This window comes from Falco biarmicus, chromosome 1, assembly GCF_023638135.1.
Source record: "Falco biarmicus isolate bFalBia1 chromosome 1, bFalBia1.pri, whole genome shotgun sequence".
In the NCBI taxonomy this organism is placed as follows: Eukaryota; Metazoa; Chordata; class Aves; order Falconiformes; family Falconidae; genus Falco; species Falco biarmicus.
Window position 1 is genome coordinate 39,128,121 of NC_079288.1, and position 27,238 is coordinate 39,155,358.

The 27,238-nt window shown below is 37.1% G+C and overlaps 2 protein-coding genes across 3 annotated transcripts in view; one reads left to right on the forward strand and one right to left on the reverse strand.

Annotated features, from left to right (window-relative positions):
- PI4KA (phosphatidylinositol 4-kinase alpha) overlaps nt 1-27,238 on the forward strand; it is a 63,201-nt gene that overhangs the window by 6,546 nt on the left and 29,417 nt on the right. Inside the window, exons 7-19 of one of the 2 annotated variants that reach the window (XM_056357130.1) lie at nt 69-135; nt 1,965-2,113; nt 2,738-2,803; nt 3,824-3,920; nt 4,318-4,509; nt 5,263-5,363; nt 6,117-6,246; nt 7,314-7,446; nt 8,108-8,203; nt 8,923-9,106; nt 9,800-9,903; nt 10,900-11,068; nt 14,192-14,242. In XM_056357130.1, coding sequence (XP_056213105.1) covers nt 69-135; nt 1,965-2,113; nt 2,738-2,803; nt 3,824-3,920; nt 4,318-4,509; nt 5,263-5,363; nt 6,117-6,246; nt 7,314-7,446; nt 8,108-8,203; nt 8,923-9,106; nt 9,800-9,903; nt 10,900-11,068; nt 14,192-14,242 — 1,539 coding nt within the window. The remainder of the gene's footprint in view (nt 1-68; nt 136-1,964; nt 2,114-2,737; nt 2,804-3,823; nt 3,921-4,317; nt 4,510-5,262; nt 5,364-6,116; nt 6,247-7,313; nt 7,447-8,107; nt 8,204-8,922; nt 9,107-9,799; nt 9,904-10,899; nt 11,069-14,191; nt 14,243-27,238) is intronic. The other variant, XM_056357138.1, reaches the window with a different exon arrangement.
- SERPIND1 (serpin family D member 1) lies at nt 17,220-26,283 on the reverse strand. The gene is made up of 5 exons (XM_056357150.1): nt 26,159-26,283; nt 23,265-24,136; nt 19,224-19,497; nt 18,120-18,264; nt 17,220-17,718 (listed from the first exon to the last, which is right to left on the reverse strand). Exons 2-5 carry the CDS (start codon nt 24,118-24,120, stop codon nt 17,527-17,529), a joined length of 1,467 nt encoding a protein of 488 aa, XP_056213125.1. The 5' UTR covers nt 24,121-24,136; nt 26,159-26,283; the 3' UTR covers nt 17,220-17,526.

Sequence of the window (27,238 nt, forward strand, 5' to 3'; positions counted from 1 at the left end):
CATTCTCTGGAAGACTTTTCAATGTTTTGTAAATAGTTTTAAGATTATGGCTTTTGTGAATGTTTCAGGTTAGTCCTGAACGTGGAATTCCCCCTCCCAGCTCTCCTGGAGGATCTGCAATTCATTACTTTGAAGGTAAATTATTTTGCAAAGGAACAGTGTGTGATTTGGGAGTTTGTTACTATCTACAGAAAATTGAAAACCAAATTCCTTTTGACCCCTTTGTCTGGACTCTAGAATTTTTACGTAATTTTCTGGCACATGCCTGCTAGGTTTCTGAAAAATTGTGTAAAGACAGTAGGAAGTTATTATTAACACTGGCATTTTCCAGGCTGAGAGACACGTGATTTCCTTATTGCTAGGCTGTGCTAGTACTGAAGAGTTGAATTCAGCTAGGCCAAAAATACTTCAGGAGATTAGGTTGAGTAACTTTGAGGAGCAAGTGTTAGTACTGTGCTTCACTGGACAACTAGATTTTTGGACGGGGGTCTGGAATTTTGAGGCTTTTGGGGCACATTGTATAAATCTGAACTGCTCTGTTTGAAGTAAACTATGGATCATTTTGTAAGACCTAGTAACTTGCTGAAGTGAAGAGTAATAAAGGACACGCTGAAGTCAAGTGCTCACTAATGTGTGTTAATTACTGCATCATAAAAAGCAGAAACATGAAAAATTTTCATGAATTAATATACAAACTCTTAACTACTGTGTTTTGGGAGAGCTGAGTTCTATGTCAAAGCAGGGCTTAAAAATAACCTGTCTCATTAATCAAGTGGAGGCCTAGCTCTGCATCTGAGGTGTTTTGGTGTCTCTAGTTTTGTCTGGCCCTCCGAGGTTTTTAACAGCTTGGCCATTATCTGTTTCTGGGTCATTCTCCTCTCTTGAGCCCTGGTTTAAATGAATTTCTTCCACATTACTTTTTTTTTGTTTCCTTCATATTACTGTTTGTAGAGGCATCTGTCTTCCTCAGTCATATTATGGGATTGCAGGGTAGCTCAGATACTGTTCTTAAATTGCCAGGTAGGAAGAGACCTGTTTGTCTTCTGTCTATCCTGTTGAACCAACTTGTTCTTCTTAAATATTGTGATCTTTGTGTTTTGAATTAAAAAAAAAAAAAGCTGCAGGTTAGAGAGAGCCTATAGTAGTAGATCAAAAATAATCAAAACTGTAGGTGGATAGTGGACAACTTTGTAAAATTTTTGGAATAATTTAATTGTGTCTTCAGCAGAGTTATGGTTATTCTGATCAGGATTTTATTTTCAATACTGACTTCCACCAGTTATTTCAGATACAGGCAGTCCTTGTATTATTTCCAATAGTATAGATTGTGATAGTCTTACTTTCTGAAGAAGATAAGTAATTACCTTAATTTTTATTATATTAATATAATTATTTATATGTATATGTAAATAAGATAATTAATATAAACAGCATGCTTAGCAAGTTGTTTGCTTAATAGAGTACTAGAACCTGAAAAATAATTTGATTTCTCTTTGCCTTCAAATTGCAGTAGTGAATTGGTGCTGCTTCTAAGATGAAAGCTGTGTCATGTGTTCATTTGATCTAATATAGGGGAAAACCTTGCAAGATAGTTTCGACTTAACCTGTTCTTAGCACCTCTATGCTTTTGAATAAAATGGCATTTACAAATGTTTTCAGGTAAATGTACATCAGTAATATGGGAAGACTTTTTGTTAGCAGTGTCTCTGATACGGACACACGTCATTGAAATCAATTCTTCCACTGTCACTGTAAACTTCTCATGAACAAATGTATGTTTTCATCATAGTGTTCTGTCTTGATTTGCCAGTAAATTAGCTGAAATGTGCCTCTTGATAGCTTGCAAGTTAAAGACTGTACCTGGGTTGGACATAACTCTTTAGTAGTGACTAAACAGTACTGTTAAACGAAGTTAATATATCCTCTTTCCCCAAACTTCTGTTTCTGTTATTTTTTCTGATCAGGTTCATATCTTCCTGATGGGAGTGCACTGGATCCTGATTATTACTTCTGTACAATCAGCTCTAGCTTTTCAGTTTCTCCTCTCTTCAATGGCATTAACAATAAAGAGTTTAACATCCCACTGGAAATGCTCCGTCAGCTGTTGAACATGGTATGCAATGGGTTCTTACAAAGGCTGTAGTGAGACTGTATTCTAGATATTCATGCAAGAAATAGATGCAGTTTAAGTTTTAAGCTTTTAGAATTCCAAATAAAGAGACAGTGTTTGTCTCTCAAGCTTTTGTAATGTTATTTTTATGGCATTTAACATTATGCTTCAGTAGTATTCCTATGAATCATAAAGAATTTGGAAAATCAAAGTAAGTTTATGTCAGCTTATTTGATTTTCCAAATAAGTTGACAAAACTTCATGTGTGAGTATTTCAGACCACTTGATCTGAGGTAACTTAAATACTGCTAGCTGCTGAAGTACAAGATTGGCTTTTTTTTGTGAGAATGAGACCCTTTTCTAGAAGAGTTTATTTGCTGGGAATTCACGCAAGTGACAAAAACTACTAGCCCTGTCTGCTCCCTGCAGCAGCTATTTTGGAACAGCACACAGATGCTCAGATACATTTATTCTTGTTGCAGCCAGAAATTCTTGTAGCCTTAATTTCATCTGAAACTTTGTGGTCTAGTGATTTGTGTTTTCTGTGCATGGGCAAAATTGTATTGCTTTCATATCACAGTCACCCACAGGAAACTTTTTTTTTTTTTTTTTTTTTTCATTCTGTAGGTAAAACAGATAGTTGGGGATTCTCTGCTGAAGACCTTAGATGCAGTTGTAGCTGAAGTTGCAGAGGTATGTTCTTTAATTCCTTGTCTGATGACTATTTTTTTGTCTTAATAATTAATACTTGGAAATTTGTCTTCTACGTATGTAAGGTATGCCTTCTCTTTACAAAATTACACTAATTCCCTGTTTGAACTGTTCTTTCAGTGCTTTAAATCTAGCCTTGAACTGTGTGAAAATGTGGGGGTGAAGGGGGAATGTTTTTCACTTACACAGAAGGAAATAGTTATTCTCCTAAAAAATGAACCATTTTCTTACTTTAGCTGTGTTGTCTCATTAAGTTACAGCATTGGTTGCCCAAAACTGGTTTACTGTAGACGAAGGTCTTTATCACATATTACAGTAATGTTGTCTTTTTTTCATGTAGACACAGTGTGTTGGTGGTTTTCTGGCTTGGAAATGACTGCTGCTCTTTTTGGTGTAATTTCTATGAGTTGAAGAGTGTAACAGTTTGTTGACATTTACTTTCAGAGGTGGCATACTTGTTTCTATAGGGCTGTGGGTCCTTGTTCTCCCCTACCCTGGGTGCAGTTCTGTGACAGCCTCCACCACGTTTTATGGAGTTAGCCTCACCTCCTTGGGAGCGTAAAGCCGTGTTGAAAAGAGTATGTGTTCAGTTACGTAGGAAAAGGGCTTTGCTGTTCCCTCCTGTCTTCCTTCAAGTACTGCCATATTTGAAATGTAGGCATAAGTGCAGACAGCTTCAGTTTCTTTTTTTGCAATCTCAGTAAAATGAGAGGTTTAAATCCTCCTCTTCTTTTTTTCTTTTAACAATTCCGTTCGAGAGAACATATATGTGCTTTTCAAATCGAAAGACTGACTGAATCTTATTTAATGCATTGAATGGCTGTACTTTTCCTTTTAATAAAAGTAGACGGGAAAAAGCTGTGAGAGTACTTCTGGTAGCTGTTTTAAGTGCTTGTTTACATTGTAGAGGGAAACAATTATGTCACTTGAGTAAGATTTATTATCCATATAATGGAAAATGTTTAATTTTGAATCCAGCAGGTTACTTCTTTTCTCTTTCAGACGGGTGCTAATACAGATCTCTATTATAAAACATTCAGTGACCCTCTTTATCTTGCTCAGTTTAAAATGCTGAGAGACACTTTGTACTATATGAAAGGTATAGTATTTGTATTTTTTTTTTTTATTTATCCTTCATTATGTTTAGTATCCAAAGTGTTGTCTGTATTGTATTGAATGCTTGAACATTGGGGTTTGAGTTTTCTGGGAACTCTGCCTGTCCTGTAAAATTTGTATTTTGAAATGTTTTCATATATAAAAAAGGTACTATGGAAACAGGACAAAAATATTTTTAGCACCATTAAAAGGATTAATAGATGGGATTTAATTTGTCTACTCAGTGGTGGACTTTGCTATGAAATTTATGGTACAGGCAGGATATAAACTTTATTAAATAGTTTGATTTATAATGTAGCAGTGGATTTTATGTATGTTGTCATTCTTATACACTGACTTCCATCCTTCTAGTATAATGCTGTTTCCTTTTATTTCTTTAGACCTTCCCAACTCATTTGTGAAGGAAATACATGATTTTGTGCTAGAGCAATTCAACAGCAGTCAGTCAGAACTTCAGAAAATCCTTCATGATGTGGATCGACTGCACAATGAACTGAGTCCTTTAAAACTGCGTTGTCAGGCTAACGCTGCCTGTGTGGATCTCATGGTGTGGGCTGTGAAGGATGAGCAAGGTAAAAAATGCTCTTCGGTCTCTGGAATGTCTTATTTTTTTTAAGTTGTAGAAATACTTACAAGGTCTCTGAGGGTAGATGATGCTCAGAGAAATATAAAATAAATTTCACTGCAATACTTTTTGCTATTAGAATACAAGAGTAAAACTTCGATCAAAAAGTTGTCAGACAAGTTGGCTATGTAGTTAGACATCTCTTTATAGAAATGGAAACAAACATCCTATTGGCTTATCTACAAGAGATGGTATAATTGCTGCATTATATGCAGCTCTTACTTTCTAGTTTATGTTTTTTAATTATCGCTCTTAGTGTCTTCAATGTTTCTCAGTTGTTCTTTTAAAGAAAAAGTTTTTTCTTCATTGCTATCAGGACTGGTAAACCCTTACTTTTTCTCCATTTTCTTTCTTGTATAATTCTTATGCCGCCTCTGAATAATTTGAAGGATTTTTTTTTTTTTCCTTTGGACTGTGCAATACCTAATTTCTGTCAGATGTGAAGTATGCTCAAAACCAACTTTAAATACTGTCATTCTTTCAATCATAGTGTTTGACAGAGCTGTTTGGTGCAGATAGTAAGTTTCCAAAACTGTTTTTGCAGAAGCAGCACTAAATCTTTTTGAGGATTTGTAGTATGAAGAGAGTGAAGTTGATAATTTTTCTGCATTGTTTTAGAATTTCCAGTAAGCATTAGGATTTGTGTGGCCTGATAACAAATCGATAAATATAAATTTTTCTGTTGGATTTTTCATTTAAGGTGCAGAAAACCTGTGCATCAAGTTATCAGAGAAGCTGCAGTCAAAAACTTCAAGCAAAGTCATCATTGCTCACTTGCCACTGCTAATTTGCTGTTTGCAGGTCTGTCTTTACAGTACTTGTCATTACCATATCAGTGAGTGAGAGTTTGGGGACTTCTGCAGGTTGACAGAAGGATACTTTTTATCTGCTATTTGTATTACTTTCTATCAGTGTGCTCTATGTTTGTATTTAGAGGTCTGTTGTGGAAACTAGAACTGCAGTAGAGTAGTGCTTTCAGAATTTTCTTAGTTCAGCTACTTCTTGAAGAGTAATATTCATGAGGGTTTTTTAAACCAGTATTTCATTTCTGAAATATTTAGATTCTTAGTCCATTACATAAACAGATAAAATACTGGGACTGGCAGATCACCGAGTTTTAAAGCTAAGACTTGTTTATTCTTATTTTTATGTCTTCCTGTTCGCACTTATTCATAACCTTACAAATCCGGTGTTTTCCACCACATAGTAAATAGTAAGTTATTAGGATTTTCTAAATGTTGGAACTTGTTCAGTAACTTTATTTTTAGAAAGTGCAGTTCATTTCATGTCATTCCTGTGAAATCACCCAGGAAGGGACAGCAAGGCTTGACTGGCATGACACACTGTAGGAAAACCTCCAAGAATTAGAGGCTTAAAAGATCTAAATCTTCCACTAAAAACTGAATCCCTCTGAACTGTGTATGGTTTGGTTTGGTGGGGTTTTTTGGTTGGCTTTTTTTTTAGTTGAGCTGAAGTTGCAAGCTTACAGTTGAAATAAAAATTGTGCTGTTATATTCTAAAGCTATGTTATGCTTGCTTTTTTTTGTTGTTTAGGGTCTAGGTCGTTTGTGTGAGAGGTTCCCTGTTGTGGTTCATTCTGTCAATCCATCTTTGAGAGACTTTCTTGTGATACCGTCCCCAGTGCTTGTGAAACTTTACAAGTATCATAGTCAGTATCACACAGGTAAGGGAAAAAAAGCCACATTTCAAAGGGTATGCTAGTGATTGTTTTCCAGCTTGTATGGCTTTTTGATGCTTTTGGATATTTTGTGGTGATAGAGCTGTAGGGGCAAATGGAGATGGATTTATGTTTTTTGTTCTGTTTGTTTGGTTTTGGGTTTTTTTTGAGATGGAAGGGTGGAATGCAAACCAAGTTCTGGTAGAAGTGTGTCTAAGGGCAAGCAGTGTATGTAGAACTGCATTTTATCCTAGCAACGATATAGCTGTTCTGCTGCTGCTGAAATGGAGCACTTCTGTCCTAAGTAGGATCACCAGCAAGTATAGTGGGATACTACAGTATTTAAGGTTGTATTATGTGTGTCAACCTCCTACGTTCCATTCAGAGCAGTTTGCTTAGAGCTTTGTCAATGTGGGCCTTCAGAGGCCTCCAAGGACAGGGATTCTATAACCTGAGCCAAGGCACAATTATCCTCATAGTGGTGGTGGCAGGAATCACATATCCAGTTGGAACTTTCCTTGTTTCAAGTTAGGGCTGTTGCGTCTCATTCTCGTATGAAGCCTGCTTTTGTCTTATTGGTAGCCTACTTTGCATTTTGGAAGGCAGCTGTTTAGTCTGTCCAAAGTTGCCTTTTCTGCAGGCTGAACAAGGTGAGGTTCCTCAGACTCTGCATCCATGTCCTGTGCTCCAGCCCCATGACCATCTTGATGGCATTTGGCAGGTTTTTTGTGGGTTGTTTTCAAATTGTAATGTCAGGTTATGATTTTGAAAAAGAAAATGTTCAGTTTAAATCATTTGCATAATGCTAAAGCAGAACAGGTAAAATGAGAACTGAAAGTGACTAATTTAGGAATAATTATTTAGGAATAAATATTAATTATATTGAATACAGTAAACACAGTAAATTTTGTATAGCTAGTGGCAACACATGCACTCTCAGAGTCCTTCAGTTCAACTCTGAGCTGTAAAGTAGGTTGTTTTGCACTCGCCAGATATTGCTCTGGCTGTGCGCTCTCATCTTGGGGAAAAAGGGTATTTCAAATGTTGTTGATTTCCGTACTCTGTGTTCTTAGTAGGTGGTAATGACATCAAGATTAGTGTAACCAACGAGCATTCAGAGTCTACTCTAAATGCAATGCCTGGCAAGAAAAGTCAACCATCCATGTATGAGCAGCTGCGTGACATTGCCATAGACAACATCTGCAGGTAAGAGGGGCTTGCACCATGTTGGAACGTGTTCTTGTCCCTAGCTGAAAAGTATTGTGACGGTTCAGAAAGGTGCTGCTCTAGAAGGCTTGTTGCCTTTTCTGATCGTGACTCCATTTTCCTTCAGACATCTTTTGGTTCTGTTTATGTTATGTAAAATAACAATTCAGTCTCATTGCTTCCCACATATGTAATTCAAGTTAGTCACCATTTTGATACTCAGCAGGGTTTTTGTTTTCTGCTGAAGATTATCATGTTGAGTGAGCCTCCTGTAACAGGATTGTTACATGCACAAATGTGGGCAGTGTAATGATTATTCTTCCCTTCTAGACAGCTACAGAGAGCTGGAGGGAAGACAGATAGTTGGTGACTAGAGATGAGATTGACGTTTCCAAAGCAGTGGATTCTGAGTTTACGTTATTGCATATCCCCATCTTTATTGTTGCTGGAGAAAGCAGCAGTAGAAGCTCTGCTCATTTTTTAGAAATACGTCAGTGTTAAAATACAGCAGCCTTCCTAGGCAATCAGTTCTTCAGTATAAAGTTATTTCCCTTACACCTAGCATGCATTTATAGTAGTAAAAAGTAAAATGTTTAATTCATGTTCTTTGTTTTTTTCCCTCTGGCTCTTCTAGCAAGTTTTCTGTTTATTGTTATTCCAGGTGCTTGAAAGCTGGCTTGACTATAGATTCAGTGATTGTTGAGGCCTTCCTTGCCAGTTTATCTAACCGTCTGTACATTTCTCAAGAGAGTGATAAGTAAGTTGTTAGCGATCAAACCAATTTTTCCTTCACTTAGTGAACCTGAAGCTTATTTGTAGATATAAGTATGGGCAGCATTATTTTAGAATTAAGTGTCTCTGGGATTCGTGGGATTAGTATGTGGGGCCAGGATCTTCCCATGCAAGTCTTTGCAGAGCTGAGCCTTTGTTTTTATACTGAGAGGTATGGATTTATTCTTACATGATTGAATCAGCAAATCTATGGTGAGTATTAGCCAGTTTTGTATCCTAGATTGAGTGATACTCTCTGCTGTATCATTCAGGCATCAGCCATCTTTTATGGCTAGACACAGCTTGTCACTTGTGGCATTTGACTTGCTTCACTTCTGAGAGACTCGCCAACCAAGAAACCTCCAAGGAGAGGTCCTGTCTTGTCTTAATGTTTTGCAGATCACTTTTACCTCTTGTCACTTGTTTCTAGAACAGTTTCTTCATGGATTAGTGTGGATTTCTTGGATAGTGTGTTTGTAGGTGGGTTGGTTTGGGTTTTTTTTGAAAACCAACCTGTGTAAGTATATATCTGTATAGTTAATGTTGAGAGTAGATGGATATATAGAGTGACAATATTAAAGCTGTTAGTGATGTTTAAATTTAGTATATGAACTATTTCTTACATGAATGTAACCATGCTTGGAGTTCTTGATAACTGTTGAACAGTTATGTGTATCATTTTGTATCATTTGTTTTTTGTAACAGGGAAGCTCATTTGATTCCTGACCACACAATTCGTGCTCTAGGGCACATTGCAGTGGCTCTGAGGGACACGCCAAAAATGATGGAACCCATCCTACAGATCTTACAGCAGAAGTTTTGCCAGCCGCCTTCTCATCTTGATGTACTCATCATTGATCAGCTGGGCTGCTTGGTCATCACTGGAAATGTAAGGAAAGAACTGGTCAAGAAAGTGCCAGTTCATGTTCCCTTTCTTTTAGTTAAAAAGTTAAAAAAATTTTAGAAACTACATTTGCAGAAGTTTTTTAAGGTTTTTTCTTTTCTTCATCACAGGTATGTGCTTGTACAATCCTCATTTCTCTGTGACATCAGAAAACAAAAGCTAATTAATGATGTGTAAAGTGCTGTCCCTGTAAAGATTATTTCCCATAGAAAATAATAAAAAAAGCCACCAAACTCATTGCTTTCAGAATGTAGTAAGAAGTTTATAAACTTGGCCAGTGTCCCAAATAAGCACACAGTATTTTTTTTTTATCACTATTTAACTTTCAAAGTCTTGTAGGTCCATACATTTAAAAGTATAGATTGTCTTCTTCAGTCATAAAAGGAGTAACTAAATTTTCAGAATGTGATTTGTGCCTCTGGCAATTAATTGCCTGAACTCAGACGTCTGAAAAAGTTTTCCATCAGCAGGGCAGAGTTAAAGAACTTAATACATTTTGTAAAATAATGAAAGCATTTCCACTGTGTGCTTTATGGAAGCTGAAACTGTTGCTCAGGCTACAACTAGATACCTGTCTGAAGGACTTCCTAATACTTAGTGTGTTTTAAACGTTGTTCTTCAGAGAGATTGTATTCAATAAGCTCTACTTAATAATTTGTTTGGGGTTTTTTTTTACAGCAATATATCTACCAGGAGGTGTGGAATTTGTTTCAGCAAATCAGTGTTAAAGCAAGCTCAGTTGTTTACTCTGCCACAAAAGACTATAAGGATCATGGATACAGGTAACACTTTGCTGTGTCCCTTAAATGTATGAATACAATATTGAACATCCTTTATGTTACATCACGGATTTTCACTTTTTTCCACTGTAAGTTTTATAAAAAAGTTATAAATGGTACTGTTCTTTTTTTTGTGTGTTAAAAAGTAATATATGTTTAAAAATAGTAGCACTTCATAATGTAGAGATTCCTGAAAATGTTTTTCACAACAGGTAGTATTAATTTTTTTGTTCTCCCCTCTGTAAGGAGTTAATGTTTGTAAATGATATTTGACACTGATGACTTACATTATCTACAACTAGACTAATAAATCTCTCAGCCTAAAAAAAAAAAAACCGGTGAAGTTCCACTGGGTTTTGTGTGTGTGTGTTTCATTATGTTTGTTTTTTTTAAATGTCATCCCAGTACTACTTGGGGATTAAATGCAAACAATTAACAATTTAATTCTTAGTATATAAATATGGATTGTAGTCCCTGTTGCAACTAAAGATTATCACTGTCTTTGTTGATAGCTGGAGTAGGCTGGATATCTTCTAATGCACTATGATTCTATGTGAATGACTGAGAGGACTATTCCTGTCAGTACGTTTTAACATACTGTCTGACCAATGCAGTCTCAGCTTTGACAACTGATACTAGGTCTGATTCTTCTGCTCAGGAGCTTTCCCAGTCCAGAAACACATCCCTTTGCTGCTGTTTGCAGCCGTATCTGCTCCAGGGAAGTAATTTCCTTTTGGCTGTGACAGCATCATAAATGAAACATTTTCCAGAGGCAAAGCTTACAACTAGTTTTTCGCTTCAATACTGATTGAATTTCAATTATCAGTAAAGTGACGTGTTATTCATAAAAACAAAAAACAACACACACCCCAAAAAAATTAAGTGCAAAAAATGTCAGCAGCTTTATTAAAAGAGTTACAATCAACGTTATGAGGAAAGCACTAAAAATATAAAACTTTAAGGAATTGCTTGTTCATAACTTTTTTTTTTTCTTCTTAGACACTGTTCTTTAGCAGTCATTAATGCCCTAGCTAACATCGCTGCTAACATTCAAGGAGAACACCTTGTGGATGAACTACTGATGAACTTGCTGGAACTGTTTGTTCAGCTTGGGCTGGAAGGGAAGAGAGCTAGTGAGAGAGCAAGTGAAAAAGGACCAGCACTGAAGGTCAGATATTCACTGTTCATCGTATGTAGCTGTGCATTTATATGGATGGCACTATTAGATGTAGTCTTCTGCATGTTGGTTTTTTTAAACTAAAACCACACCCTGACACACACAGAAAAAAACCCCATGATTCGTGAAGCCTGAGAATGTGTCCTGATCATGGAATATGAGTGAGGGTCCCTAATGCCTTTCAAACACCTAACTAATCTGTGTATAGTATCTGAGACAAAGCAGCGGCATAGCTGTTGTTCACCTGAGCCTGTTTGGTGTGAAACTGAGTGAAGTGTTAGAGACAGAGCTCTATAGAGAAATAGTGAATGCTGACTACTGAACGCTTCTTACTAATTCCTGAAGTGTCTTTAGGTGTGACAAATTTCTAATTTTAGTGGTGCCTTTAGATCATAGGAAAACCCAAGTTGGAAGGGACTTTAGGAAGTCATCTAGTCCAATTTCCATCTTAGAAATAGTCAGCTTATGCAATGAAGCTTAAGCTTAGAAGCAGTGAAAAATCTCAGCCTTTCCCACAGTATCTTCCTCTTCTCTTTGCTTTAAAATTTACTCATAAACAAGCTGTTAACCCTGACTTTTGTTCGTGAGATATATGTTGTTGTTTGAAAAGCAAAATGTGGATGCTTCCTACACGTAAAAACCCAGAGCTTTCCTCCAGTTACGTTCCTCCCTAGTGTTCAAATTCTGTAACCTCTTGGCATTCATGCAGTGCCTTAGGATAGCTTTTAAAAACTTGTGGTGTTTGATAGTGATTTTTATATGCAAGAAAGACACTTTTAATAATTCAAATGTGTTCATACTGGAAAATTAAGGTTTTCTTAGAGAGGCGGTTTGAGAGCTGTTCCCAGTTTTTTAGGGCAGATAGGTAACAATTCTTTTTGAAATAGGTGTATTTTTCCTAACAGTGAGGGGAACAGTGTGGGGTTTTTCTCGTGTTGACCTCTTTTTCCCCCCCACCTTCCTGTGCATGCTATGTTTTAATAGTACTAAGTTTGTCCTTCATCCTTTTTATGGGGTGAGTGAACTCTTGGTAAATCCCTCTGAAATGAATCTGCTTTGAAGACAGATTGCATTTAATCGGGAATGCCAAGTCTTCTTTTAAAAGGGAGCTAGAACATGTCTAGAATCTGGTTTTCATGAAGTCTATGGTGGAAAATGTCTCTCCACAGGTTTCATAGATTCTTTTAACCACAGATATGTTTACCACCATTTCAGCTCACTTATTGTAAACAGTGCTCTAAAATGACACTTCTAAATAAGTTTCCACTCTCCTCCTTTCAGGGATATTTTTCCACTGTTATTTGGGATCACTATGGGAGACTTAACTGCTGCACTGACTTAAAGCAGCCTGCAAACAAAAATATGTGATTGATTTAACACGGATTTGAGCTAGGAGGCAGTGTTTCTTTATTATGAAGATACTTGGAGCAGTTTTCACTAGAACACTCTTTACTCAATGTAGAGTAGAAGTTATGAAAGGTATTCTGAAGACTGGGTTACTTAAGAAGAGATAAGTAGGTAAAACACTGCACATGCTGTTCTCCCAAACAAAAGCAGTGTTTTTCTTTGATACTTTGCCTATGTTCTCTGCTTCTCAGCATACCTTTTTATGGACTTAAATTTGCTTGCTAGCCATTAAAATGCTTCAGTGACTTATTCTGTTTTAAACCAGATTTTTCAACCACGCAAAAGTGGCTTCTGTGAGGGGAAGAAAAATAACCTTTTTGTGGGTTTCGGTTTTTTGTGCTATTGCTGATAGTTAACACTAATGTCCCCTGAGTATGCCCAAGGATGGAAGTCATTGCATTTTCTTCATCCTTAGTGCCATATACCATCATAAAGAGGCTGCTATTCCATTTTTCTAACAAAAATGCTAGTAGAAAAGTAGGTTTTCTACAGTTCTATTTGTTGGTGTTGTGTGCTGGATTCTGCCTATCTCAGCTGACTCTGCAGCACTTTGCCGTGTGCAGTGGACTGTCCTGATGCTAGCAAAAAAAAGAACAGTGACTTTTTTCCAGTTGTTCCTACCCCTTAGAGTGACTTGAGGGCTGTTCTTTTACTCCCTTAAAAAATATTAAAGGATCCATCTGTTTTGCTTTATCTTGGACACTACAGGAAGGATAACTAAAATGTGTTTTAGTTGGGTTGTGTCATTATTGTTTCATCTGAAGACTGTTTGACTTTGTTTCTCCCTCCTTCCTCTTCCTCCTCCCTCCTCCTCCTCCCTTTTTCTTTTTGCTCCTTTTGGTTTATTCCAGTTCTTGCAAAGCTGTACCCTGTTAGCATGTCTGCCTTGCCTCCTCCCTGTGGGGCCACGGTCTCTGTACCTGGCTCTCTCGTAAGAAGGAAGATGGAGAGTTATCTCCATCCCAAATCCAGTGTGGAGGGACATGGGAGGGAGGGAAGAACTTCAGAGAGACGTCTCTGAGCATGTTATCTGTGCTTTCACTCTTCACCTTTACCAGAGAAGCGAGACAGCATGCTGTGTGCAGTGAATGTTTTCCGTTCTTAAACACTGTATTTTGCCAAGAGCAGCACACTGTATAGAGTGCAATTAATAAGTCCTAGTAAGTCAAAGGAAATATGTATTCTTCTTAAGCTTGTTATGTTTCAGTGGAAAAGGTTTTTCCCCCTGCTTAAATAAATTCTTGATAACGGTGTCTTTTTACAGACTTGTTATTTTTCGCTTTGTTTTAGTAGTAAAATGAGAGTTCTAGTAAAGTATTGACACTTGTCTGTGGCCACCCATTTAATGAGAGCATTTTTCTTGCAGTTGTTGAATGTTAGGGTAGATGCAGTGGTAACGAATATTTCCCCCCCCGCTTTAACTTCTAAACACAGTAGACTGTGTTGGAGGGGAAAAAACAACCCTTCAATAGTTTATGAGGAGCCACCTGAAGAGCTCTGAAAGGCTCCAGGGTGTGCCCAGTCCTGTGGATATCTGAGGCACTCTTTTGGCCACCTCTTGTACACCTATTTGCAAGATACAGAGCTGTAATTGGCAATATATGTTTTCATTTGCATAGACAGTAGGAGCGTTTGAAGTATGTCTTGTAGCAAGTATTTTAGAAATGCTTTTATAGCTGTTTTGATAATTTCAATTTCCTTTTCCAGGCCTCCAGCAGTGCAGGGAATCTGGGTGTGCTTATTCCTGTTATTGCTGTGGTGAGTATCCAATGGCTGGATCGTTGCAAAAGGAATATTTTTTCTCACATGTCAAATACCAGTGCTATTTCATGGTCAAATGGGTTGACAAATAACTAGTGCAGAAGTAAGCATCCAAGAGAAATAGTTTTGTAAAATAATATTTCTTGCTCTAAGAGGGGGGGAACATTTGTTAAATAATAACATATCTCTTAAAATAATGAATCTTTTGTGATTCAGGGTTAGGTTGTTGCTAGTCATGAATTCAAGAGATTCATGAGCTAAATAATACCACAGGGGATATTTCTTTGAATAGTGTTTGATATGCAATACAATAAATAGCACGTATCTGTGGCCTAAGGAGAAAAGTCAAAAAACTAAGTTAATAGAAACGGAGTTAAAAATAAATCTTGGTTTGGCAGCACAGTGAATTCTGCTGCTTAACAGGAGAGAGAAAAGAAAAAAAAAAGTTAAAAAAAGAATCATTGATAAAGGAGGGAGGAAGGGGAGGAAGTGTCCTCTGTCTTCTGAAACTATAATTGGCTGTCATGCTGAAAGCATTTTAGGAGATGTGCAAGGACACTGATGTCCATTCCAGACTCATTTATTTTCATGTATATCTGCTTTTGGTCTCACATGACAACTTGTTCTGCATGAAAAACTTTTTTAACAAAGTATAATTACTAATTCAGCCAAAAATTGGTATGTAACGGTTCTAGATCTCCAACAGAAAATGTGGTACATCTGAGCTGGGTTTCCAAGTCAGTAGGACTAGTTGCCTAACTGCTGTAGCTTTTACAAAAACTGTCACGTCTAGAAGATCCATAGACAAACTTAAACTTACTGGAGGACAAAAAGCAGCATGTCACTTTCTCCCCTCCTGAAGCAGAGTTCTTCTGTGGAACTTTTCCTGCACAGCTAGTGAGTGGGACAAAAGGGGAAAATGTATTATGTACTTACAGTAGGCATGCCTACTTGTAACTCGCTCATACTGCACGTCCATTAATAAGCAGAAAAACCCCATTCATTTCATCCTCTGTGCTCACAAACCTCTTTACTGAGGCTTTTCAAAGAGAAGAGCCTAAAATTGGCATTGGCTAAAGATCAAAGAACTGTTTCTTTCTTTCCCCTGTCTCTTGCACCACTTTCCAACATAAGCTCTTCCTGAATTCGCCAGCATCGCAAGGGCCGAATCCTAGCTTCACAGAACTGTGTTTATCGGTGTCTTCAACTGGTGTTCTTCAATAGCTGCTCAGGTTTTGCATGAATTAGCTAGTCCTGTTTTGAGAGAGACATCCTTGTGGGTTGTATTTTTCAGCTGTCAGTAATGCCAGTACTGATGTGAGTGAAAGCAGGACTGTTTCTTGCATATTGAGAAAAGATTGGTGCTTGTTAGAGACTTAATATAAAAGTTATGGAAGTACTTCTCTGTTTCAAATTTTTATTGATGATACATTTCTTCTGAATAACTAGTGGTAGCTACGTTTTTCTTAACCAATGTGACCTTTAAATGGAGTCACATAGTGCCAGAATCTGAAGCAAGAGTTAATGGTTACATTATGGTTGTTGAAGCAAATATTTGACTTTCTTGCACAATGTATGAAGATCATGAGTTTTGAGCAGTAGCTGATTTGCTTTTCTGCTCGACCTCTTTCCCTTGAATAATTTCTGTTACTTAGGTCTCAAAACCCCCTTATTTCAGATGCTCCAGCTCATTTAATCATTGATAATATACAGCATGCATATTTAATATTTTGCATATGCTTTTCTTTTTGCATATAGAAAAAACAATAAAATGCATATATGAACATTAATGATTTCTGTTGTGAGCCTTCAATGCTGAAAATTGTCCCCCGCACGGTGGGCTTACAAGCACACACAGTGTGAGACAGGGATAAAGAGAACCATCTGAGCTTCTTATTCACTATCAGCTTTTCATCACCCTTCATCTTATGCTGGCTGATAATTCACTGGCTGTCATGTTGAAATGCATTGTGTATGTGGCAAATAATTGTAGTAGATGCAAAATTACAAATGGCAGTATTTAAAAGTAAAATAAAATCAGTAAGTTAATATTGGAAAACACCTTTCTAAGAGAATTCCTAATCCTTAAGATAACTGTTGGTTTATACCTTAATTTGTGTATTTTTGCTAATATAAGACAAATTTATAATATAAGTAGATTTAGATAGATACAATATTTGATACTGCAAATAATAAAAATACTGTCACTGGATTGTGAGGCATGCTTTTTTAAAAGGTACAATGCAAAGGAAGGTATGCAAAGGTGAGTATGTTCATTGGCTTTGATAACTTGAATGTAAGGTGCAACTCTGTTCCTTGTACTGGGTAGGTAGTAATATGTTACAGAGCTCAGGTGAATTTTTGCTTTTTCAGATGTGAAACAGGCTTTGTACGGCATTCATGTTATTACCATAATGATTCAGAAAGTTTACAATCTTAAGTTTTAAGACTTGAAAGATTTTGTCCATTGAATCAAATATGGAGAGTGTATTTGTGTTCTTAACCAATGTGATTGCTGTAGTTTTGTAGAGAGGATTAGGTGATACTTAGCTGGTGAAAAGAGCGTTTTGCTAGCTGCTTTCACTATAAAAAGTATTCTAAGGACGTTTATAGAATTTACCTGTTTGGCCTAATTCTGATACTGCTTGTACCAATGAAAATCGGAGAACTGTATTGAAAAGGATACAACTTAGGTTGGGGAAAAGTAGTAGATCCCTTAAATATTTTATTCCTCCAAGACATTTTTATCTTCTGTTATTCAGTGCGCTGGTCCATAAGGTTCATTGTGTGTATCAGTCTACTAAATTGTGCAAGCAAAAAACTCTTAATGTAGACACCTACTCTTTTTTCACTTTAGATTATGTAAAACACCCAAGGGAGGCTTAGGTTTCTAAGGCTGGTCAGGTGTTCAGGTTTTCCTTATTCCTATTCTAAAAAGTCGTCCTGGCACAAATTTAGAGCTAAACTTCAAGAATCCAGATAGTCTAAATATTTTATTGATTACATTTTATACGTAGAACACAAAGGGTAAGTTACTTTGTGATTTATTTTTTTAATACACTTGTATCGATACATGGCACTAACCATTTTAAATTGCAGTCAAATTATCTACTGCTGTGAGTCCATTCATGTGAAACTACCTGTAGATAATATCATTTCTTTTGATACCAGTGGCTTTTATATTGGCTAATATGACAATAAAATTCTCTTTGTGATACTGGTATATTAACGTGTGATTATACAGCCCATGTATAACAGTATGTTGGAGGTCGTCTCTGCTCTTAAGATTTGGCTGGGTTGACAACTCTGCCCATGAACAGAAGGCAGCTGGTACGATGTTCATAGATCAGAAACAAAAAGGGGCGGTCAACAATAAAGCGAATCTGAGTAGAAAGAGGCATGAACCCGACATTGGTTATTGCTCCAGCCTCTGTACCTTCCTCATTCACAGTTATTGTGCCTTGATGATTGAACTGTTTAAACAAACAAAAAAAGGAAAACAAACAAAAAAGAAGTTTAGGATTTTGGAAGTATATTCAAATTATGTACTTACAGCCTTTCCCCTGCCCCGTGTTCTGCACGTGGTTCTGTTGTGACAGTTTTGCCGATAGCTCCTGTGCAGCAATAATCGTTTGGTTGCTGTTCCTGACTGACCACAACACTGTTGGTGCCTTTGACATCTGATTAAACATGTCCCTCACTAGATGAATAGACTAAGACATGCAGAGAAACCCAAACCCCTCCTGTGTCCTCCAGGAAAGATGAGAAAAAAATATTCTTTTAGCTTACTGTGAATTGTTTTTACTGTGTTGCCATGTTTTCAGGTGATACAGTTTAATCAGAAAGGAAATGAAAAGAGAACAGGTATAAATACCTTGTCAATGGTGACTTTCTCATCCGATATACCAGAGTAGTCGCCTTTTTCATTGAACAGTTCTTCTATTCCCATGGATCTCAGATAACCGATCAGGTTGTAACTCTTCTCCAGCTTAAATTTAGGCAGAACCACTTCTCTTGTTCTGGTAAGAATAAAAACAAAAATTCAAATCATCGAGGAGGTAAATATTTGCATGACTCCTTTGCTTTGCATACCTGTCGTGATTTGGTTTTTTTGCTGTTTTCAGCAAGCAGTACACAGAAGTATATGGGAGTGGTTATTGTACTTTCAAAACTTGGGCATCATTATTTTTAAGCTATGTTTTAAAAAACTAATTCTCCTCCCAAAACTGTTAGTTTGTCAATTTAATATTTCACTTATGATTATTTACATTTTTTTATATGTATGAAATCCATGGCTTTGAGCAGTTCAGCACATGGTTGGATATGCTTGTAATAGTTGAACTGAGATTTTCTGGAGTACTACTAGATTGGAGATTGGTCACTTACTGTATACAATAGAAATAGGCCGGCTTCCTGAAGAGCATGTCAAATTAGCTCTTCATATCTTTTTTTTCTGAATCAAGTCTGAAGACTACCTAGTCTCTCATCTTGCACAAAAGAGGCTATATAATTTTTTCGCTTCTGTAATTGTGATGTCCATTGTTGGTTACTGAGTGTGTGCCTTCACACAACAGCTATGTTGAAATGCATAGTGCTGTAATGACATAGGGTGCTTTCCGTATGATTGAGATCATTCTGCACAAATAAGCTGTTACTATCATACACCTAGTTTTTTCCTCATTGTAAGCTTTATCAATAAGCACTTCTTTACATCTACAACATTAAATATGTAATAGAGAGAATTTTGGAAGTCAATTAGAATTTTCCACTTCAGTTATCCTTGATTTCTTGATGGCATTTAAATTTTGAGAGATCATCGGTGCTGATTTTTACTTTAATAAATCCATCCTTTTGGGGTTCTTGTTGAGGTTTAATGGTTTTAATCAAAATGTTAGCTTCTGTGCTCTTTACTTACCCTTGTCAATCTCATAAAGGAAATGCATTAAGAGTTTAACAAGATGTACTTTTCAGCAGATACCTGTTTGTCATGCTCTTCTGCCATTTTTCCACCACTTGAGGTGTTATCTGCTTTTCTAGGGCTTTCATGCCAGAGAGTTTGTGTGGAAGTACAATCAGCATGCTGATGTTCCCCACAAATGGGAGCTGGATCACGCTGCAGTCTAGCTCGGGGTCTGCAGCAGCGAGGAAGTTCCCTTTAGTCTGCATCATAGGGACCTTTATTGTTTGCTTCTCATTCAGACGGAAACTTCTCTTTGTAGTCATTTCCACTGGAAACTTATTCTCCCAAGTTCCTGTTAATACAATGCAGAAAACACATAAACCCCCACCAAGATTCTTGTTTAATTAAATCTTCCCAGATTAACAGTTTAGATTGAGCTTTAATTCATGTGAATTGAGAATTACTGTAGGAATGTTGGTTTCGGTTAAGCCTGAATGAGAAGACAGGTTTTGAAGTGACATTGAAATTTCTGGCTTTCTAAATTTTAACTAACATTTCTCTGATTGGAGTGTTCTGAATTACAAAAGCAGGTAGCACAAACTGGAGATCTGAAAGAGGCTGGTGTGTACTTTTTTCCTGCAAGGAACCTAGAAATTACAAAGTTTAAACAGATACAAAATACTTGACAGTGTTTGCACCTAGCAGAACAACTGACACAGCTGTATTTTCTGAGAGAGCTTGATACCTGAAACCCATGCTGAAGCAGTCTGTTGCAAGCATGTTATTGGTACATCAAGCTAAGTAATGTCTGGTTTAGTTCTGCGTAAAGTTATAAAAGATGTTATGCTGAAGGCATTACCTTGACTTAGTCCATTCAAGCCAATTAACTTTCTGTCTTAACACAACCTGAAGAGTTTGAATGTTGACTGCGTTAATTGTATGACCCAGTCTAATGTGATTTCGGCATGTCTGTGGGAGCCTGTCATCTGACGGGTTGATGCCCGAATAATGCAATTTAACATACTTTGCAGGCCAGGAAGCTTTCCCATCAGGGTTTGAATTTTTCTATGTGAAGATTCTTTGGGTACCCCAAGTATTTACTGACTGTGTAAAAGAAGGTGCTTTTCTTAAAGCAGTGTTCCTATTAATCTCTTTTCAGAACCACAGCTCTGGAAAAAACATTTCTTTCTTCATGGGCAGACAAAGCTAGAATTTCATAGTGGAATTAGGGTTGTTGGTATTTCCTGTTAATACTCTGGATTTTAGGTCAGCATTGGCAAGAAAGTAAATGGGGAATGTGGCTGTGACTGTGTATAGACTACAAATCTAAACTTAATCAATAACCATTTTCTAAAAGGTTGCAAGTGATTCTGAGATCCTTAATCTGACTTGCAAATTAACTGTGAAGTAACAAAAAAAGCCTTAAGTCCAACTTTCAGCCTAATAGTTTCTTTGTAATGGGTCCCAGGCTGATGGGGAGCAGTTTGAGAAGTGGTCAGACTATAGTTAATACTCTGAAGGGAATGGGATATAAAATGGTTTATGCTATTCCCAAACAAATTGTCTCACTTCTCAGGAGAACCCAACATCTGGCTGTTCTTCAGGGAGCAGAATTCACAGGTGTGGGACTCTTAACTAGCTAACGACATGAAGCTGCTGTGGGCCAGGGGAGCTTCAGCAGCACTGTCACCACCTGAGGAATGGGAGACACTTAACGGTTTTTCCTAGTAAAAGAGGAGCTGGGGAACTTTATTCTTCGGGTTCATTTTTCCAAATGTGTTTGTCTTGGGGTAAAATGTTGTTCTCCAGCAGGAGGCATGTGTTCTTCTGGGGTCAGCTAAAACCGGTTGGGACTTTGACTTGTGACTTCCCATTTTGAATCTTCCACCAGGATGTCTTTGGGATCAGTCTGTGGTGACAGATGTTGTCTCCACAGATTGACTTCTGCCTTGCATTCATGACTAGAATCTCAGAAAAGTAATTTTAGACCTGTCAAAATTTCAGTTACCAAAAGCTGCTGTGATCTACTGTGGCTAAAATAACCAGCTCCTACATGATAGGGGGCTCATAAATGATTGTTCAGACCTCTGCAGACTGGTGGGTAGATCTCAATTAGAGGTAGACTGGGCACCTATAGAAGATAAAACTTGCTTTTTATCTAAGTGAATAGTTCCTAATAGTTTCTTGATGGTATTTAATATAAAAGGAGCTTGAGATTTCGGTGTTTGGCAAGTATGCCATTACTCAGTATTGCTTGTACTGTGCATCTCTCTATATCTGAGAACACTCATAGGTTTCTTAGATCTAAGGGCTTAACAGAGCTTGTCTGCAGTGGTACAAACAGCATAAATATTGTAAATGGAAAGATGTAGACAAAAATTAGCATGTCTAGGACTAGTGGGGAAGCTAGGAAACTCAGGAGCAGAACTTGCTTTTAAAAAGTTTGGTTCCACTCAAAATAGAGTTACCAGGAGACTATCAATGTAAAACAGAAGAATGGGAGACAGCAATATAGAACTGATCTTTCTCGTTTTGAGGGTTAGAAATTGCAGCCTTCAGCAGACAACACCAAGGCAGTTTGGACAAACAGGACTCCATGGGCAGAAGAAAAAGCCAAAAATCTTTTTGATCTTGGTGACTCAATAGTTCCAATATTAAAGCTATTTATTTTTTGGTGGTGTTTTTGTTACTTTGAGATGGTACAAGTATTTAATAATTGTAGAGTAGAACAAAATGGTATTTTAAGCTTGACTGAATTGTGAAACATTATGTATCTGTTTCACTTTGCCTAATCCTTTTCTTAGGATGGTCTAATGGAGAGTAAAACCATGTATTTAATATGATATGATGTGATCATCAGAGATGTACTTAAGGATACAAATAAGTCCCTTTTCAATGGTATTTCAGAACAAGGGATTATTTGGATGTTATGCTAATGACTGCTTCAGATCTTTTAAAGGTACAAGTGGCATTATTCAAGGAAGTAATGCCTTGCAGGTGAATGGGGAAAGGTATGTTTCATAACCTTACAGGAATGGTGTTCCTGTAATCAAATGCTGAGAAGGCAGGCATAGAAGAGCCTTTGAGCATTTGTTTCCTGAAAGCAGGGATATAATTGGGAAAAGAAACTGCTTTATAAGTTATGGAAAGGAGTGTGTTGTATTTTCTTTTCTGCTAATCTGTCTTTCCTCACCAGTGTTTGAAGTCGCCTTCATCTGATTTTGGTCTCAGTCAGTCAGTAACATTTCCTTTTCTTCCTCAGTTCTTCTTTCATTGGCACTTCCCACCTCTTGCTCATTTAATACTAATTTAATTTTAAAAGTTTGTTGAAAAATTAACAAAACTTTCAACCTGAGGAAGATAACTGCTGTTGAAAACCTCTCTACAGACTCTTAGTTTAAATGTAAAGAAATTGAAAACAAGAATTTATAGTAAGTATATATTGTACAGTCTTTAGCTCAAGCCTCTAACTCTTCAGCCTGTAGTGATACATGTGGGAGCCTGTATCAGCAGACAGTTCATGAATGTGTGTGTTGTTGGTTGTAGAAGAATACTGTTTTGGTTATTCTCTTCAGTCCCCTGTATAGGCTTGTTGACAAGGATCATGCTCTGTTCATATAAAATAAATACATACTTCAAGCTGGAATTCTTTATAGTCACTCCTGTGAATCCTGAATACTTCAGAAATGTTAAGTGTTATAATTGAAATAAACCTGTACCATTAATGAAGTCAGTAACTTGAAGCAAGACTGAATGTGATTATTAACTTGGACATGAGTTAATACCTCTCTATCTGAGACTCCTACAAAGCTTATGCTTTCTGAGGGTATTCTGCATTTATATGTTGTTTTGTAGTCTCACTTTTAGACTGTAAGGCTTTGGGTGTAATAAGAATTTGCTGTATTTTTACAATACCCACTAGCTTCGGGGCATGACTGGAAAATCAGTGTGCTACAGAAACACACAAAAATGGGCTAATAGAGATTCTTAATGAGGGAGTTGATAGGTGGTTTTGAAGTGTAGGCTAGATTTAAGTTCCATCTGGGATTTCTAATGAAGTATGCAGTGAGTTGCAAACTGAGAAAACACATTGCTAAGATCGAACCAACAGATTCTTACCTTTAAAGTAAAGACAGTTAAGAATCATCATCAGCGTTGTAGGGTTTACATTCACAAGAGCTTCCTTTATTAATCCTTTGGTCAGCTTCAAGATGCGTTCATTTGTTGTGGTTATGAAGTCAGGATCTGAAAAATCAGCTGGTTGGGCATCGGCAAAGTAGTATGTTTTCATATTGTTTCTGAAATCATTCAGAATAGAAAAGTCCTTCTGAATGTAAAGATCATTCACAGACCTCAGTGTATAACCAAAATTGCGCCTGAAGAGCCGATGAGTGAGTTTGCGGAAGAGATTATGAACAGTCATCAGCTCATATTTGGTGCTGGCATTAATGAATTCTTGAAAGCCAAGAACAGATAATACTTCCTGCTGAGTTTGACCCTTGAGACCCAGAGAAATCATAGCCATTGCAGTGGAAATACCAACAGGAGCCATGAGAATATTATCTGAAGAGTTGGCCTTGTCTGCCACACTGCGGTAAAGGTTGAAGCCAAAGTTTGCATTGAGGATATTGAGGCGCTGGATTCTGGTTTTGCCTTGGAATAGTTCAAGAATATTTCCTTGCTGAACTTCAGAAACCATGTATGGGCCAGCATCAATAATGTCGCTGTAGTCATCTTCGCCCAAAATCTTGTCAAGATCTAGATAGTCCTCTTCCTCCTCCTCTTCAGGAATCAAGTCGTTAGTGATCGTGTTTTCTCTGTGGAACTCGGGTGGTAAGTTTGGCATATCATAGGTCCCGTTTTCATGTGCGTGCGCATCTTTAAGGCTTTCAAAATGCTCAGTGAAGTCCTTGACTCCACAAAATGCGGAGGTTATGATGAGAGCAAGGGCAAGCAAACAAAACAAGAACTTCATACTGACAGGTCAAAACCTGGAAGACAATGTAACACAGAGTTGAGTGTGTAATTGAATTTGTTATCTATTCCTTAGGTCCAGTCTGTCACAGCAGAAGGTCTATAGTTACCATATTTGACAGCTTTTTTTTTTTTGGTGCAACACAGCTTAATTAGATGGATAAATCTGTTTTACTGGTAATTGGTTTTGCTTACATAATGCCTCCAAGCCTCCCAAAAAATTGGTTGCCTTCCTCCCATGCAAGTGGTCATTACTGGTGTATTTCAGCAGCTACAGAATCATTACCTAAAATGTGTGGGACACTATAAATTTGTAACACTTAAAATGTGTGCTAACTGTGTTACTGGTGCATGCTAAAAATATGATGTGAAGTTAGTCTGAGGATTTGAGCTGGGTAGAAGGAGGGACTAGGCATCCACTACATGAGCATACCAGAAAGCTGAGATGTGCTGAAGAATTTGAAAAACAGACATCCTGTATGTAGCTACAGCAAAAATAGGAGTTTTATGGGAGTGTTTTTGGGGAAGCAAGGTTGAAATTTAGTGGAATAAAGGAGATCTAGGGATATAGCAACAAACCTGAAGATGTGTATTTGCACCAAGTAATGGTACTGGTATTGCACTGTGGGAAGTGTCGGGCATAAATGTATGTCCTAGTCTGATTGTGACCTTACTCGATGTCTGTGCATGCTTTCTGCAGCTGTGTATCCTCATCTGCCGCTTCCATGAAGGATTGGCTTGATGCTGCTTTTTGTTTAGTTATCTTTTGTTTCAGTTTGCTTTCGTGTAGCACTGCACAACAGGTAGTACTCTGTTTCCTTCATCATGCAAATTCTTTGTAAGTTCCTGTTCCGACCTTTGTTTCTCTAGACTTAATGTTATCCTGATGCTAGATTTCTAACCTCACCTGTTTTAATTGAAAATATATTTAAGTAGAACCTGCATTTTTCTAAAAGGCAGCTTTATATCTTCTTGATCTACTGAGTATTGGACTATTGCAATTTTAAAATATTTTTAAAATCAAGAACTATCTTAGGTATGTATTGTTTGAAGAGAATCCATTGGTCTTACTCAGCTGTAAAACACTGTATCAAGAAGTGGGTCTGAAAGACTTTTCACCATAATATCAGATTGCAGTAATTACAGTGATCTTAAAAAAGATAGGAGAAAGTGTAATTCCTTCCCTTGACAGTGAAAGAAAGACCAGAATATAAATGTTCAGTAATTCTGTACCAAGTGAAACTGTAATGTAGGTGTCTGAATGCCAGGGTCTTGTTTTTTGCTCAGACTTATTTAGAAAGTAATTTGCTGACAATATAAAGTCAATTTATGTTGATAATCACCTTTTTACTCAAAAAAGTACTATTTACAGTATTATCTAGTAGAAAACACTGAATACAGTTAAAACAAAAATCTTACTAAGATATATATTAAAATGCTTTTTAAATGAGCAAATAGTCCAAAGAGCTGTTCTGTAGAAGTAAAATATATAGGTATACATACCTGTATTATCAGCAAATAAAACCAGTGCTTGGCTTGAAGGAAAGTATTTTCAAACATGTTGTAGCAGGACTGAGGTAACTGAGCTAACAGTTTAATTTTTGAAAAACTCCCCCCAAACTAATTTGCCTGAAATCCTAAAACTATTTAAGGTGACTATCTCACTTAAAAAACTGTGGTGTTTTGCAACAATGATGGATCCACAGAAGATGCTTTTTAAATGGTTTTACACTGTGACTGGACAACATGAGTCAGTCTTTTTCTTAGTGTTTCTTCATAAATTCATTACTTTTTTCCCCGCCCCGAGGAGTCAGGCCCTTATGGCTGAGATACTCTGTCCAGTAACCACTGATAAACGTTTTCTGCTTCTGGCATAGAAGAATTTGCTGTCTGTAGTTCCCAACTTTACATTCTCATCTTCACTAAAGTTCAATTATTGCTCAGCTGCATTTACACAGGCAAAACATTCCCTCCCTCTGCAATATATATGTCTTTGGTCAGATCTACCTAAAATAACAGAAGATGTAAATGAAGCTTACCTTTAAGCCACTGTACAGAAAGGATGTGTTGAACAGCCCAAGTAAGAGGAATGGCGGGGTTTAAATCTGAACTTTGACGCTAGTTTTTTGTGTATCTCCCAAAGTAAACATTCTCTAAACCAAACACTGCTAAACTTACTTCGTCAGCCAAAATCCCTCCCTTGCCTAGTGATCTCTGCTGAATTGTATGTTGTTTGTTGAACTACTTTTATGGCTTCGCAGGTACTTGTTCACTTTTGAGGAGGATCTTTGAAAAAAAATTCGGGTGTATGTAAAGTTTCAAAGTCAAGCATGCACATAAACTTGACTGTTAATGACTAGTGAAAGCCATGTCACTGATACTTTGTGCTAAAATGGGGGGCATTTGTACTGCAAATATGGTTGAGGCCTCGGTGCTTGTGATGGTTGGTCTGCTTCAGTCCGTGTTATGTTGGTGCAAACATGTGTTGCACAAGCAACTTTTTACTGTAGTTCCATTCCCCAGCTTAAACTGATTAGTTTTACTATAATCGAGGGATTTTCTTCATGTTTTTCTTTTATAAATGAACAGCCTCCCTCATGATTTGCAAATATATCCAAAGTTGGCTTTACATAAGGTTTCACTGAAATACTGCTGGCTTTCATACCTCAAGGGAATTACTGTGCAGTTAAAGAAAATGTCAAATTGGATTAGAATCTAACATTTTCTTAATAAAGTTTACAGTAATAATATATAGTCATACTGAATAAAGCTTGCAGTTTAATGGGCCGTTTCCTTCATATTTTAAATACTGCCTGTGCTTCTAACGCTTTTTAGAATAACACACTATGATCTTTGTTACATAAATATATGTAAAATTGCATATCATGTTGGCTGGGAGGATAAATTGTGCTCCTCCAGTGGTAGCAGCTGTTTGTGCAAATAGTATCAGAGAATTTTAATAAATGTGTTGAAAATAATGCTCTTTTGCTTGCTTGTTTAGATAGTGAATTCTCCAGAACTGATGTCACTGTGTGCGTGGGTGCAAACAATGAAAGATCCCCAATTGGTGCCTCAATGTATTTCCACAAAGCCAATAAACAATAGCAACCAGAAGTATG

Coding starts and splice junctions, on each gene's coding strand:
- SERPIND1 (XM_056357150.1), bottom strand. CDS start 24,120: ATGAAGTTCTTGTTTTGTTTGCTTGCCCTTGCTCTCATCATAACCTCC. Junction 19,498..23,264: donor TAACTGTCTTTACTTTAAAG/GTAAGAATCTGT, acceptor TTGTATTAACAG/GAACTTGGGAGAATAAGTTT. Junction 17,719..18,119: donor AGAAAGTCACCATTGACAAG/GTATTTATACCT, acceptor TTGTTTAAACAG/TTCAATCATCAAGGCACAAT.